This window comes from Hyperolius riggenbachi, chromosome 9, assembly GCF_040937935.1.
Source record: "Hyperolius riggenbachi isolate aHypRig1 chromosome 9, aHypRig1.pri, whole genome shotgun sequence".
Taxonomy (NCBI): domain Eukaryota; kingdom Metazoa; phylum Chordata; class Amphibia; order Anura; family Hyperoliidae; genus Hyperolius; species Hyperolius riggenbachi.
Window position 1 is genome coordinate 230537957 of NC_090654.1, and position 14554 is coordinate 230552510.

General features: G+C 40.1%; 1 protein-coding gene across 5 annotated transcripts in view; it reads right to left on the bottom strand.

Annotated features, from left to right (window-relative positions):
* Positions 1-806: 806 nt before the first annotated feature.
* Positions 807-14554, bottom strand: part of TTBK2 (tau tubulin kinase 2) — a 214666-nt gene continuing 200918 nt past the window's right edge. For all 5 annotated transcript variants that reach the window (XM_068254143.1, XM_068254140.1, XM_068254141.1 and 2 more), the window contains one exon: positions 807-13277. In XM_068254143.1, the coding sequence (XP_068110244.1) occupies positions 12794-13277 (484 nt within the window). In that variant the 3' untranslated portion in view covers positions 807-12793. The remainder of the gene's footprint in view (positions 13278-14554) is intronic.

A 14554-nucleotide genomic window follows, 5' to 3' on the forward strand; every position in this document is an offset into this window, starting at 1 on the left:
CATATAGTGAGGACCTATGGCTCCTAGATAAGTGGACAGTTATGGAAGCAAAGTGTGACAGTTACTGGTGGGAACGCGTTTAAATGGAGGCATAGACACTCAGACTGCCCCCCACCTACAAAGTTAGCACCAATCGTAGGTTCAAATGGGTGGGGTACAAGTATGCATGGGATGGCACTTGGGCATGTCCAACCCTCCTGATGTAGCCACTCCCCATGGGGAGGTAAACCCTTGTGCAGCCAATTTCTTAATTCACATCAGAAATCAGTAACTCCCACAAGGGGGAGAAGAGGACACGCCGAGCTGCAGACATACCATGCCTAAAACAACTGTATGGTACAGCACACTTTGCTGCCATAGCTACCAATGAGCCTGGGTGTCTTAGGTTCAGATTTGTCACTATATCTGGACTGTATTCCCAAAACAGAATAAAGCTATATATACACAAGTCAGTGCACCCCACTCCCCTTTCTTTCAACCTGGGACTCGATTGTGAGCCCCTCTGAGGGACAGTTATTGACAAGACAATATACTCTGTACAGCGCTGCGTAATATGTCGGCGCTATATAAATACTTAAATAAATAAACCTCAATCATCTCTTCACTCTACACAAGGTATAGCACGTCTTGTGCAGTTCTAAAGTGCCATACACCTGGTATGCCCCATTCTACTTGATGTGCTTCTCTCCAATATGGACTGACCTTAGGTGCTAGCTCCCCCTCTACAAAAAAGTTAATAGTCGTACGGAATATGGCATGCTTTCATTCAAGATCAACACAAGTACATAAATATACACAGACAACCATTTCTTTAGTTTATTTTTTTTTATTTCATCTTTACATGTTCTGAAAAAACAAAGCATGTACCTGAATCAATGGCACCATTTCTCCCAAGTGCCTGAATGTAAACAACCGTTTACAAGCGCCCAAGAAATCTCATTTGGGATGAAGTGGGGACAAGCTGGACTGGATAACATAAATATAGATGACAGTGGGATTTTCACCCGCTATCTCCCTCCACTTGGGTTTGCAATGCATCACAAGCCATCCTACATGTAGACAGTGCCCAGAGGAGATGCATTACAAGCTGAAACTGCTGCAAAAACAGCTAAATGACCAAATTAATAAAATAAATACAATGAAGCAATGATTACAAAAAACACTGTAATCTATCACAGTTTGCCATCTATTCCATCTTTACCTTAAATAATAATAAAAAAAAGTATAAAATAATAATAAAAAACACAAAGTGCATTTTAAACTTTTTCATCTTTGGAAACTACAACATATTTATAATTGTTGTTGGCTTTCTTGATGAAAAAGGGGTTAAAAAGTACCCTAAATAAACTGTTATACAGAATAAACAACAATAAATAAACACAGATACAGTTTTATGCTGTCTGGAATAGGTACAACCACAACAGGCAGCATTGTTAAAATAGAACTTAAGAAAATATTATTCCTTAAAGTAAATGCATGTTTCCTAAAAAGTTAAGACCACATTATCCTGTTACAAGTCAACATAATCATACATCATATCTACATATTTATAAAAGAATCGAGAAGACAAATTTGTTATCCATTCTGGAAGAGGTGTAATTATATTAATTTTGGCATTTACTTATTTAAAAATACATATAAAAAAGGCATTGTACTTCATATATAGGGTTTTCATGATTCAAGTTCTGGGGAGGTGGCAGAAAGTTAGATTACCCACTAACAAATTAAAACAAAATGGAGTAGTTTTAACTGGACTTTGATTTTTGTGATTTGTAAGGCATGGAAGGCAAAGCGTGTAGGTGGAGCCTTTCGTTTGCAAAATAACACAGCCAAATGGGAGTATTTGTAACCACACGCGTGTCAGTAGTTGATGCACGAAGCAGTAACTGTCCTGTAACAAAAAAAAAGGCTCATGTCATGTCTAAAAGGTGTGCATGAATGAAACCACCTCCAGTGATGAATGCTTACAACTCACTACAAGCACCCAAATAAACAGGAGATGCTGAGAAACAGTTACACATACTGTTGTCAGCTGTTCTTGTGAAAGAGTCCCAACAGTATCTCCCAAACCTGTTCAAAGGCCCACCAATAGTACATGTTTTGTGGAAATCTACACAGGTAGTTAGTCAGTATTGCCGAAACACTAATTACCCCACCTATCAATATGTGTGGATTCTTGCAGAACATTTACTAGCAGGTCTTGAGGACAAGTTTAAAAAACAATTGTGCAGGGTTATGAAAACCACTGCAAGAAAAACTAGAGCAGATTGGAAAAATGGAGCAGTTGTCCAGATTAAGCATTCTGATTGGTCACGCTCAGCAACTGCTCCACTTCTGCAACATGTTTGCTCCAATTCTTGCGCTGCTTTTGACAAATCGGTCTAAGGGCTCGTTTACACTGGGACCAGCAGGTGCGGCCAGCAGGAGCAGACAATGTAGTGTGCTCCAATGGTCCGCTGTGGTATGGCTGGAGCCCGGGGCAGATGTGTTCGCCAAAGCAAGTAATTTGTACTTATAAATGCCTTTGTATTCCATCACCTCATTAAAACTGAAGTAGCTTGTACTAATGAGAAAAAGATCTTCTAGAACCCAAAATGTGTCCAGCTAAAATACTCTAAATTTGGACATTCTTCAACAATAAAGAGGAACCTTCAGAGAAAATTGCTACAGAATCTGTATTCCTCACACAGACTACATTGCCAAGCCATCACCATTGGTGTAGCGTAATGCAGATATTGTAAAAGCCATGCCTGAACCTCAGTTCTCCTGCTGTATTCTCCTATAGGGCTAAATGATGAGATGAAGAAACTCTCCAGTAATGGCAATGCTACTTGTTGATAGATAGGCACAGGCAGTCAGGAGAATAACATGCAGAGTGGGAAGCAAAGAGCATTTTATACAGGATAATGCCCCCTTCAGACTGGGTTATAATGGTATTAGATGTAAATCAGGCATTCTGAGACCAGGAATCAAGCACTTATCCTACAGTTTTATGCTTTTAGACTGTCATAACTGCCTGATAAATAAAACCCATATTGTAAACCTGAAAAAGGATCACTAATCCCAATACAAAGCCAGCATGCACAAGTCCTGATTGTGACAGGTAATCTTCACCCTGCTCCAGTATCTAAGCACCACAGGTCTGCTAGAAACCTCAGATCGATGACTGCTGCCCAAGCAACCAACCGCTATCTTATGGGAGTGGCTGTGGTGCAAAAGATTTGGGGTTCCATGGAATGGTAACAAGCAAGAAGGATAAAGATGTAGCACAGCCAACCCCCGATGATGTCATCTAGGTACTATATAGAAATATTACATCTGTACAGTTTGGAATCATAACATGATACAAAATGCCCCCTAAGGGGTCTATGTTCATTATCCTCAAAATATGGAATTAAATTGGAAGAGTTAGATAAAAATGTGTTGTTGAAAAGATTTTCAGGTGCCCCCTCTTACTCTTTTAAATATTGCAGCAATGCAGACTTCTCTTTGCAAAATAAAGGTGACTGCGAAGCTTAACTGGTAGATGACTGGTTTGTAAATTCTGACAACTTCTTGGTATTTCAGGTATCCTGATTTCTCAGTATCACTAGTGTTTTTCAATTGACTGTAAAGTAATTAACTGGTAGAAGCTGCTGATTTTAATTCTTCTAGTTTAATTACACTTTCAAACTGTTTAAGGTGCTATTGTCTCCTACCGAAAAGTAACCATCATTAGATAGTAAAAGTAATTTAATCTGAGATTTGTGATGTGGAAATATCAACCACTCAATACTGGTGATTCTGCAGAGTGGAAATTTATGATGACCAAAAGTTCAATAAATATATACATTCTAGTTTGTAAGGAACTGGAGTTTCTGCCACTAATAAAGTTGAACATTTTACACGGTCTAATCAGATTCAGTAATTGACAGTCAGGAAAATTTTGGTAACATTACTAGTGGAGACTGATCTGCATTGAGGACAAATATTTGCAACCCACTCGGCATGTAGTGAACTGGAGTCCTTTGAGGTTATCCCAATAAGGGGATGTATAGAACTTGTTGGCCACGGGGACAGGAAATCCTCCCCATCCGAACCACTGACAATATTTAAAACTGGGTTCCTCAATTCTAATGTTGTCGTTCAGAGTTGACAGTACTGCAGATTGGGAAATTCACAGTAGACATTCGCTATTAGTGGATCAGCCAATTTCATTTTGTGTTGAACCACTGTCTGGGATAATGGATAAACTGTCACTGTGTAGTCCGGTGTGTGCCAGATGTATACTCTATACAGGGACTCTAAGTGTAGAAACATATAAAAGATAAATAAACAATGTAATGAAGTGAACCAACGAAGGTTAACGCCAATCAGTTATTTTTTTCAGTTTAAGTTTGATAGTCTGCAAAAGGAGCAGAACTCTTAACTGTATTTTTACTACTGTCTTTGTTCCTATGAAGGAGATGTCCCCAAATGCTAGGCCTGCACATATCATTCCACTGCAAACATATCCAACCAATTAGCTTTCAGTGAATTTCAGCATTTTATCAGATTGGACATGCTGAAGAATCTCCGTGAAGGCAGGGGAGGCATAGGGGGCAATACCACATGGAGTAGTACATTTATCGCAGTTAGACTTTCCGTTGACATCTACAATCAAGATTAGATGTGCCATGTTTGGGAATCGATCACTATCTGATCGGCAAGGATTTAGAAGATTGCCAAGTCATTGTGCCATCAAACTTTGTGTGTCTTAGCTTTACTTTCTGTCAACATGATGGAGTGACATGAGAAAGATCCTTGCATTGGGGACACAAACAGCAATAAAACCTGGCAGTGGTTCTAATCCTTTTTCATTCCAATCAAAACTTGAAATGCTTCTGGTTAAAGTTTTATTTAAAGTACACTTGCAGTGTTACAAAAATTCAATTTTTCACTTCCCACTTCGTACCACAATGTTCTCCGAGAGAGGGCGAGTGGTTGCCTTGGACATGCTCCCTTCCCTAAGTCCAAAACAGGACTATGCAACATTGTTTGGGAAAACCATACCTCTCTTCAAGATGGGATGGGTCACAGGGAGGATGTAGCTGAAAGTTATTATCACTATTGATTTTTTTATAGTGCCATCTTCGGTGGCGCTGCGTTATGTAGCCTCCAGGTTTAGGTTAGGATTTGGGTATGTATAGGCTTTTTTTTTACTATTAAAAATCATGGGCTGACTGGAACCGTGGGCGGTGGAGCAACTTTTTCTAACCCCTACTACAAGTGTACTTTAAAACACTGTGATAGAAAATATAATCATCAGAAAACCGTTCAATAACCTAAAAAATACAATTAAAACATATACAGAAATGTACACAGAAGCCAGAGAGATTGAGGAAATGATCGCCAACCCTTCCAGTGAGCAGCGCCGCAGCTGGAATCATTTTCAGAGGCAATAGTACACATAAAAGTCGCCATGCTAGGAAACAATAGTGGCATATAAGCCTAGATGAAAGGTCGAAACATTTTCAGGCACAGAAAATAAACCGCAAATCTACAAATGTAGAATATGTGATATGTCTTCCGATGTATATATAATTTTATATATATATTTATAAATATTTATATGTACGATATAATATACTATCAGGGCATGCAGTTCTAGGGACAGGACCTTCTATACAATATAATACAAAGTAAAGGGGTGAAGGTATAGGGCTGCAGCTTGTTCAGGATAGGATAACTATATAAAAAGACACAGACATTGTCAGCTATGTTAATATCCTTGATGCCCACAGTGCTTAAGACGACTGCAATGTTCCTCCAGCACAGCAGAGGTTAATTTTTCAGGGCTACGGCTGAAAAACAGACACATAGGATGAGAAATTCAGCGAGGAATAAAAAAAAAAAAAAAAAAAATTCCCTCATGAATCCTAAGATTGCAATTTCTAATAGCAAAGCCGTAAGGAAGTCTGCAATGCATGGAGCAAATAGAGTTCGCGTTCGAGCTGCATGCAGATCACTGTATATGAGCACATCTATACAATGCCTTGCTCGCTCTGTGAAAGGTAAGAGTGCACAAACATACATTCAAAGTATTTGCCACATAGCCAGTATATGATCCATCTCCTCTGTGCTGCAGAACTACATCTCGCCAATCTAATACTCTATCCAAAGTCACTCACTGGCATGCAAGTGAGGGGCGGATTCCTATGGTGATTGCCAAGTTACCAGCAACCTCACTGGGAGGATTCCAAAGTCTATGAACCTGTTAATTAGGGATTGTCAATGAGATGCAAATCATTTGTAGTTGCAGCATTACGTATATTTTGTATGGAAATTTATGCAGCTTGAAAAACAACCAATCAAATCCTGCTGAGGAAAGATTTGTTTGGTCCATTTTCAAGTTGCATACATTTGCATACAAAATAATCCTGTATCAACTCGAAATTATTTGCATCTCATTGACCATCCCTACTGTTAATACAGCTTAATCACAATAAGGTACGATACATGTACACACGGCTTAATAAACCCAATGAAGATCCTAAGTGAATATCTGATATATTTAAAGGAGAGCTCCAGGCAAACAGCTCAATACACAGTTAGCGTACTTCTCAACTGATTAAAATATTCAATATTTTGTCATTGTTTGCAGTATTACCCTCACAGGTTACATACATGTGGGAACCTCATCAACAACTTTATTTCGCTTTCAGTGCCTCTTCCCACCTTTAGCGTATTACCAAAGCAATGACCACTCTCCCCCCCTACAATGTTCCCCTATTCTTGTAAAGTGCCTAAGCTTCTAGAGCCCTTTCTAGTGCCTGGAATAAAATATTTAGAACCTGATGGGCTTAAGCCCATATACACGCTGAAGGTGGCCACACACACCATATCATTTTTTTAAATATCTGTTCAATTTAAGAATTGCAATCCATTTTTCTGACTGATTGTAACATTTCAAAAATCTGACCAATGTACCACACACGTATGTTCAATTTTTCCCCAATTATGATAAAAATGATTGGAAACTGACAAAATTGCTAGGGTGTGTATATTATTAAATGGACAATCTAACACACACCATACAATCTTTAAAAAGATAAAAAAAAAATCTGGCACTCCGGATCGATAACATTTTTTAAAAAAAAAACGGGAAATCCGATCGGATTTTTCAGTAGAATGAAAAAAAAAAAGCTTTTGATTTTTTTTCAGGAGATACGATCGTTTTTATCGAATTGCCGTAAAATCGGATCATTTTATTGTAGCGTGTGTGGCACCCTTTAGTTAAAGTCGGCCGAGGCAGCTAATAATGACCGCCTCAGACGATAATCTGGTGTGTGTGTGTACAGCAGCCCCTGACCAACGCCGGCCAGCAATCCACCAAGCGGGTCAACTCGGCCGAGCCACAGTCGATAGTGCTGTTCTCGCTGCTCGCCCTGCCCAGCACATGACATAACACTGGCACCACTCCATTGTCCCCTTCATCCCCCATTGCAACAGAAAGCATAGTTAGCATGTTATCCAGCGATTGACCCAGTAATGTTAACGTAGGGATTGAGTCCCGACACAGGTAAGGCCCCGTTTACACTTAATCAGTTGCTCTCAGTTATAACTGAAAGGACAACTGATTTTCAAAGTAAGTCCCATGTTTTCCTGTGGCACCTTTCACACTTTACTATTGGCCATTTGTTCTGGTTGGTTGAGACTGCTGGTTAGTAGAGTTCCGCATAACTGGGACTTTACTGTAATCATTTTGAATGGCTAACCACTAAGGAATCAGGGGTTTTTAAACAAGCTTTCGCTATCATATAATGCATTTACTAAGATTAGTGGCTATGCTAATAGCAGGAACAACTGCCATTTTGTCTAAAAAACTCCAAGAGACCAATGATGGGTCAGAAGTTGTAGTTGTGTAATGTGTGGGGGGGGCTGGCAGTGTCACGTAACTGAAAGCTGAAGGCGGTTCAGTTCTGATTACTGCTGCTTATTTAGCAAGCGATTGGCCACTGTGCTTACTGCTAGCAGGTGCAAAACTGCACACAATACAGAGACTGGATTCCGATACTTTTACCAATAGTGGTTAAACTACTTTTTAAATGAATACACATCCAGACTTACAGTGTTCTTATGCATTTGTCCAGAGCTCTACTTTAACGTTTTGAGATTTCCACTGCATAGACACTTCTATGTACTACCAACAACTGTACTGAAATCATGTAATTTACAAATATCATCCTACTCTGGTACGGGAAGGAGGGGCATTCACTAAGGAGGGAGGAGGGGCATTCACTAATATGTTCCCAAGTATAACTGTGAATGCAAAGGAACCCAATACACCACAGAAGAACTTGGGGAAGTAGCATCTACCAGTGCTTTATATGATATGACCCGATGCATTATAAACCTCTTTTGCATTTGGTAAGTGGAAAAAAATAAAAAGAGAAGGTATATCAACCTAATCTTGGCAATCCACAAAGCAATTAAATGTTCCAGCCTTTCCCCAGAAACAACAGAAACATACTTTTTAAGATATTTGCCATAGGATGGATTTTCTGCTACTTCTTATGAAGATTATCGCAATCACGTTAACAAGAGAGATCAATCTATTCAGGTTTAGCCCACCGTAAAAATTTACATGGCTTTCACCCTTCTTCATTTTAAACAAACCTAAATAAGGCCAATAGCTGGGGTTCATGTTAATGCATCAGTGCCTTTGTGTGGAACCAAAGTTCCAACAGATGTTTGTTGTCAAGGCAACCACAATGGCCAGCCTTCAGTCTAGAAGAATGACCTGGGTCGCATTTAGATACACACTTTGCAAAGAATAATTATGAGGAGTTACTTTTTTTATAATAGGCCGACAAAGCTGCACAATAGTGGCCATACAGGGAGTGCAGAATTATTAGGCAAATGAGTATTTTGACCACATCATCCTCTTTATGCATGTTGTCTTACTCCAAGCTGTATAGGCTTGAAAGCCTACTACCAATTAAGCATATTAGGTGATGTGCATCTCTGTAATGAGAAGGGGTGTGGTCTAATGACAACACCCTATATCAAGTGTGCATAATTATTAGGCAACTTCCTTTCCTTTGGCAAAATGGGTCAAAAGAAGGACTTGACAGGCTCAGAAAAGTCAAAAATAGTGCGATATCTTGCAGAGGGATGCAGCACTCTTAAAATTGCAAAGCTTCTGAAGCGTGATCATGGAACAATCAAGCGTTTCATTCAGAATAGTCAACAGGGTCGCAAGAAGCGTGTGGAAAAACCAAGGTGCAAAATAACTGCCCATGAACTGAGAAAAGTCAAGCGTGCGGCTGCCAAGATGCCACTTGCCACCAGTTTGGCCATATTTCAGAGCTGCAACATCACTGGAGTGCCCAAAAGCACAAGATGTGCAATACTCAGAGACATGGCCAAGGTAAGAAAGGCTGAAAGACGACCACCACTGAACAAGACACACAAGCTGAAAAGTCAAGACTGGGCCAAGAAATATCTCAAGACTGATTTTTCTAAGGTTTTATGGACTGATGAAATGAGAGTGAGTCTTGATGGGCCAGATGGATGGGCCCGTGGCTGGATTGGTAAAGGGCAGAGAGCTCCAGTTCCGACTCAGACGCCAGCAAGGTGGAGGTGGAGTACTGGTTTGGGCTGGTATCATCAAAGATGAGCTTGTGGGGCCTTTTCGGGTTGAGGATGGAGTCCTACTGCCAGTTTCTGGAAGACACCTTCTTCAATTAAAGAAGAAAAACTAATGACATGGGCTCCTTGTTCACCAGATCTAAACCCCATTGAGAACCTGTGGTCCATCATAAAATGTGAGATTTACAAGGAGGGAAAACAGTACACCTCTCTGAACAGTGTCTGGGAGGCTGTGGTTGCTGCTGCACGCAATGTTGATGGTGAACAGATCAAAACACTGACAGAATCCATGGATGGCAGGCTTTTGAGTGTCCTTGCAAAGAAAGGTGGCTATATTAGTCACTGATTTGTTTTTGTTTTGTTTTTGAATGTCAGAAATTTATATTTGTGAATGTTGAGATGTTATATTGGTTTTACTGGTAAAAATAAATAATTGAAATAGGTATATATTTGTTTTTTGTTAAGTTGCCTAATAACTATGCACAGTAATAGTCACCTGCACACACAGATATCCCCCTCAAATAGCTAAAACTAAAAACAAACTAAACTACTTTCAAAAATATTCAGCTTTGATATTAATGAGTTTTTTGGGTTCATTGAGAACATGGTGTTTGTTCAATAATAAAAGGATTCCTCAAAAATACAACTTGCCTAATAATTCTGCACTTCCTGTATGTTATACATTTTATGCAGATTTGATTGAATCTGTCTGAAATCGTTTGGTTCGCAGCAACTTACACAAGGTTTAGTTGCATCAAGGAGTAGAAATCTGAGCATTCAGGTAGCCACCAAGAAATCTCACCAATGTGATCATCATGGTAGCAGAGGTGGGTTTTGAATACTACCCACTGATCAAAATATAGATGGGCAATGACTGCACTATACTTGACTAGTATATGTCCAGCTATTGTTCTTCTGAGTGTGGTTGATTATATTGTGTGTGGATCACATACAGATACACATACAGGACTGCAAAGGGACAGTAATTGTGCATATTAACATCAGCAAAATACTCTATAAAACAACAACTGAAATATTTGGAATGGTCCCATAGAAATAAAACACTTCACATTTTCAGTTTTCAAAAGCAAAATGACTTAAATATAAACTCCATTGACAGACATTTCTGTTTTAGGTGGACAGTGGCCTTTCATAAAATTCAGTGGCAAGCTATGCCCATCTCAATTCTGATTTCTGTTCAAATGTCACAGCCACCCTAATACCAAATAATGGGCATATGCTTGGGTGTCCACCCTAAAAAGGGCGTCATCTCTGTCGGGTGCTTGTGGGAAAAACTTGCCGCCAAAGTCTATGAGAAATAGAAGTGAAGATTTTCAACCTACGTGCTCACCTAACACAAAAAAATCAGTTTGGGTCAAATTGGTCTTTAAAGAAGGCAGAAATGATTTTTGAACTGACCTTTTATCATATAGCGTTACTTGTATTGGGCCGTAAGTGACAATCTGCTGAATGTGGTGTAATTCAATCATGTAGTACAATATAACCACATCCACTGCAACCAAGGTGATTTCATTGTCTAAACTCAAGCAAAAGAAAGAACTTTTCCAAGCAAAAAACTGATACAGTATCTGCACCATGCTATTAAAGGAGACCTGAACGGAAAGAGGGATATGGAGGCAGACATTTTGTATTTCCTTCTAAACAATAGCAGTTGCCTAGCTGTCCTGTTGATGCTCTGCCCCTAATACTTTTAGCCATAGACCTAGAACAAGCATGCACAGATGTTTCTGACTGTAGTCCGACTTAATCTAGTCGTAATTCAGCTGCAAGTTGCATGCTTGTCTCAGGTGTATGATCCAGATATTACAGCAGCCAAAGAGATCAGCAGGTCTGCCGGGCAACTGGTATGGTTTAAAAGGAAATAAATACGGCAGCCTCCATATCCATCTCAGTTCAGGTGTCCTTGAAAAGCAAAGCATGGAGTGTAGCTAAATGCTGGTGCGCACTACCAGAGGTTTTTAAACACTCGAGATTTTAAAAGCTCTTGCTAATGCAATGCTATGGGGGATTTTTACAAAATCACATCGCTCCAGTGTGAACACACACACAGGATAACATTAGCAAGAGCTTTTGAAATCACAAAGCGCTTAGAAAAGCTCTTGTAGCGTGCACCAGCACAAATAGGAATCCACGCTATCCCAAAACTCGAGGACCTGGTATATCAATTTAACAACAATCTCCCTGTACCATTATTTTGCTCTTAAAGTTGTGGATGTGCAATCATGCAGGGGACCTCTGAAAACACACCCTTCTTCATTTTCCGGAGAAGGGCCTAACTGGTATTATGCTAATGGCTTCTGAACTAGGGCCCAAATAACTCCTCCAGAGTCTACGCTTGTGGAGGAACAACGCAGGAATCATACAACCACTCCTTCAACAGCAAATTAGAGGCAGCTTAGGAGGATTTTGTGTTTGTTTTATATACCTAGTTAGCATTGAGCAAAGGATCTTTTAGCTCAAAGATCATCTTTAAAGAAACACTTATCTTGCTGGGGGGTCATGATGGCTTTCCTAGTAAACTCCAAGACTGACTGGTAAATAGCATAATGGCAACAACACTGTGATCCTCAGGTTTTAAATCACCGTGAACAATGTAATCTTTATACCACTTCTATGTTGGGAATCAACTATCCCAATAAAGCCATGTAAACTCTAGATCATCGCTGTAATCTGTGGCAATCCAATGATTGGTAAACTACCTACGGAGACAAAGTTATCAGTTGAGCAAATGCTTGAAGGTCACAGCTTAAAATTACCACACTAAAATTAATCAAGCACTTAGCTGTCATATGTAGGCAATGTTCCAAAACGGAAAAAAAAATGCTTACTTGATGGTAGCCAATATTTGGAATGTAAGAATTCATCTATAGTTTATGCATGATCCAGGTAACCTCTTTTTCTCTGAACAGGCAGCGCAGCTAATCCAGCACTAAAGCCCAACAACCCCATCTGCATTCCCTTTGGCAAAGGCCTAAAGAGATTGTCTTCAGTCTCTTATGAACCCTCTCAATTCAAAGACAACTCAAGGTATTCAAGTCAGTCCTTTGAACATAAAGATCAACACTGATTTGGATTTAGTTTCAAATATACATTGACATACACAACATGCATTACAAGAGGATGGATAAATCGTTGCTGCAAATGAGGCCAAGCCTGGTTACTATCTGCTTAGTTTACTGGAAAGTTTGCTTTCCCGCACAGAAAGCTTTCCACGGCTGGTTTTGTTGCCTGTTGAGTGGTGACCACCACCTGGTCCCTTGGATTGGTTTTTACTTTGTTTACTACAGCAGTGATCCTGCTGACAGGACCTTCTTGAAGAAGAAGAACCAGACAGGCTTGGTGGTGACTTGCTACGGCCTACGTAAGAACTTGAGCTTTTTGGGTCATGGTAGTAAGGTCTTCCAATTCTTGACGACGAAGAGCTGTTGGTTCTTGGCAATGATGAGCTGCGTGGGGAACCACTTGGGCTGCGTCTGGGAACCACAGGGCTTTTGGGTGGCGTTTTTGGACTGTGGGGAGAACCAGGGCTTTTGGATTGGGAGGAATTGCGGGGCTTTTGGGATCCATTTTTAATTATCTGAGCAAGTCGGGAGAGCAGGTCTGAGTCAGAGTTACCACTCCCCAAAACCTTGTATCGGCGGATTCTGCAAAAAAAACAAAAACAAAGTTAAACCAAAGATTATAAATCAAGACTCTACTGCAATCAGTATAAAAACATTGATTTGTTGATTGCAGGGTGTAAGTTCTAACCACATAAATATTAAAGAGTACCTGAAGTGACACGAGACATTATGAGAAACACATACATATATAGTACTAGCCCTACTATGACATCATCTGAAGTCCTTTTCTGTTTTCCACTACAGGTAGAGTAAAAAAAAAAAAATCTTGAGTCGTTATCTATGCAAAAGACCTTGTCGAACAGCTTATTGGATTCAATCCTTTCCTTGAAAAAGAAAATAGAAGCTATAAGCCTGTTATCTGTCAGGGAGATGACAGATTATGAAGTTTTAGAGGAGGAAACTTCGAAGGGTCAGTACTTCTGCTTCTTTTTCAGCTTAAAAGGCAGAGTGTGGACTCTAAATTGCAACAGGTCCGCGCATGTGCAGAAGACCTCGACTGACATGACTGAGCCAGTTACCGGGGCTGATTGTGGTTGAATGGAGGACGGCGAGGGACTCAGGCGTGCTTATGGGGCTGCAGGAAGCCCTGGGTAAGTATCAAATCGTATGTTTCAGCCGTCTCTGGTACACTTTAAGATAGCAAATAAGTAGTATCATTCTGTTTGGGAAGCAAAGCATTTTACATCCATTACATGATATTTCTGGCATCTCTTCTACTGACATTTAGTCTATTTCTACTGGCCTTTGTGAAGATGTCAAAGGAGGCCAGCTGCTTTCTAATAGACCTTAACTTATCAGGCATCCCATGATTTAGAAACCCACGAGAAGATATTGTTTCACTTAATACCCATATAGTGTGGAACTAGAAACTGGATAACCTAATGAATGGTTTTAAGGTAGTAGGAAAAGGCCAAAATACAAGACAGAAAAGACCACAATCACACAAACAGCATAAAGATTGTAACGTGCAAATAAAGTCAAACTACGGTTAGAGACAGACCCTGGACCATACATGTCAAATTCTGGCCCGTTGGCCAAATCTGTCCCGCAGAGCCATCAAATTTGGCCCGGAAGTAGTTTCCCCATTCTAGACCACCATGGAATCAATAATGGAGGTAAAGCCCTAAATCGCCTTGGAAGCCATATGGGCAGGGAGAGAAAAAGCAATAGACACTAAGGAACTGTATAGGGTTGTGAAGGGGGGCCACTAGCCACCAAGGAACTGTGTAGGGGAGAGAGTGGGGCCATTAGACACTAGGGAAATGTATAGGGGAGACCAAGGCTACTAGAAACAATGG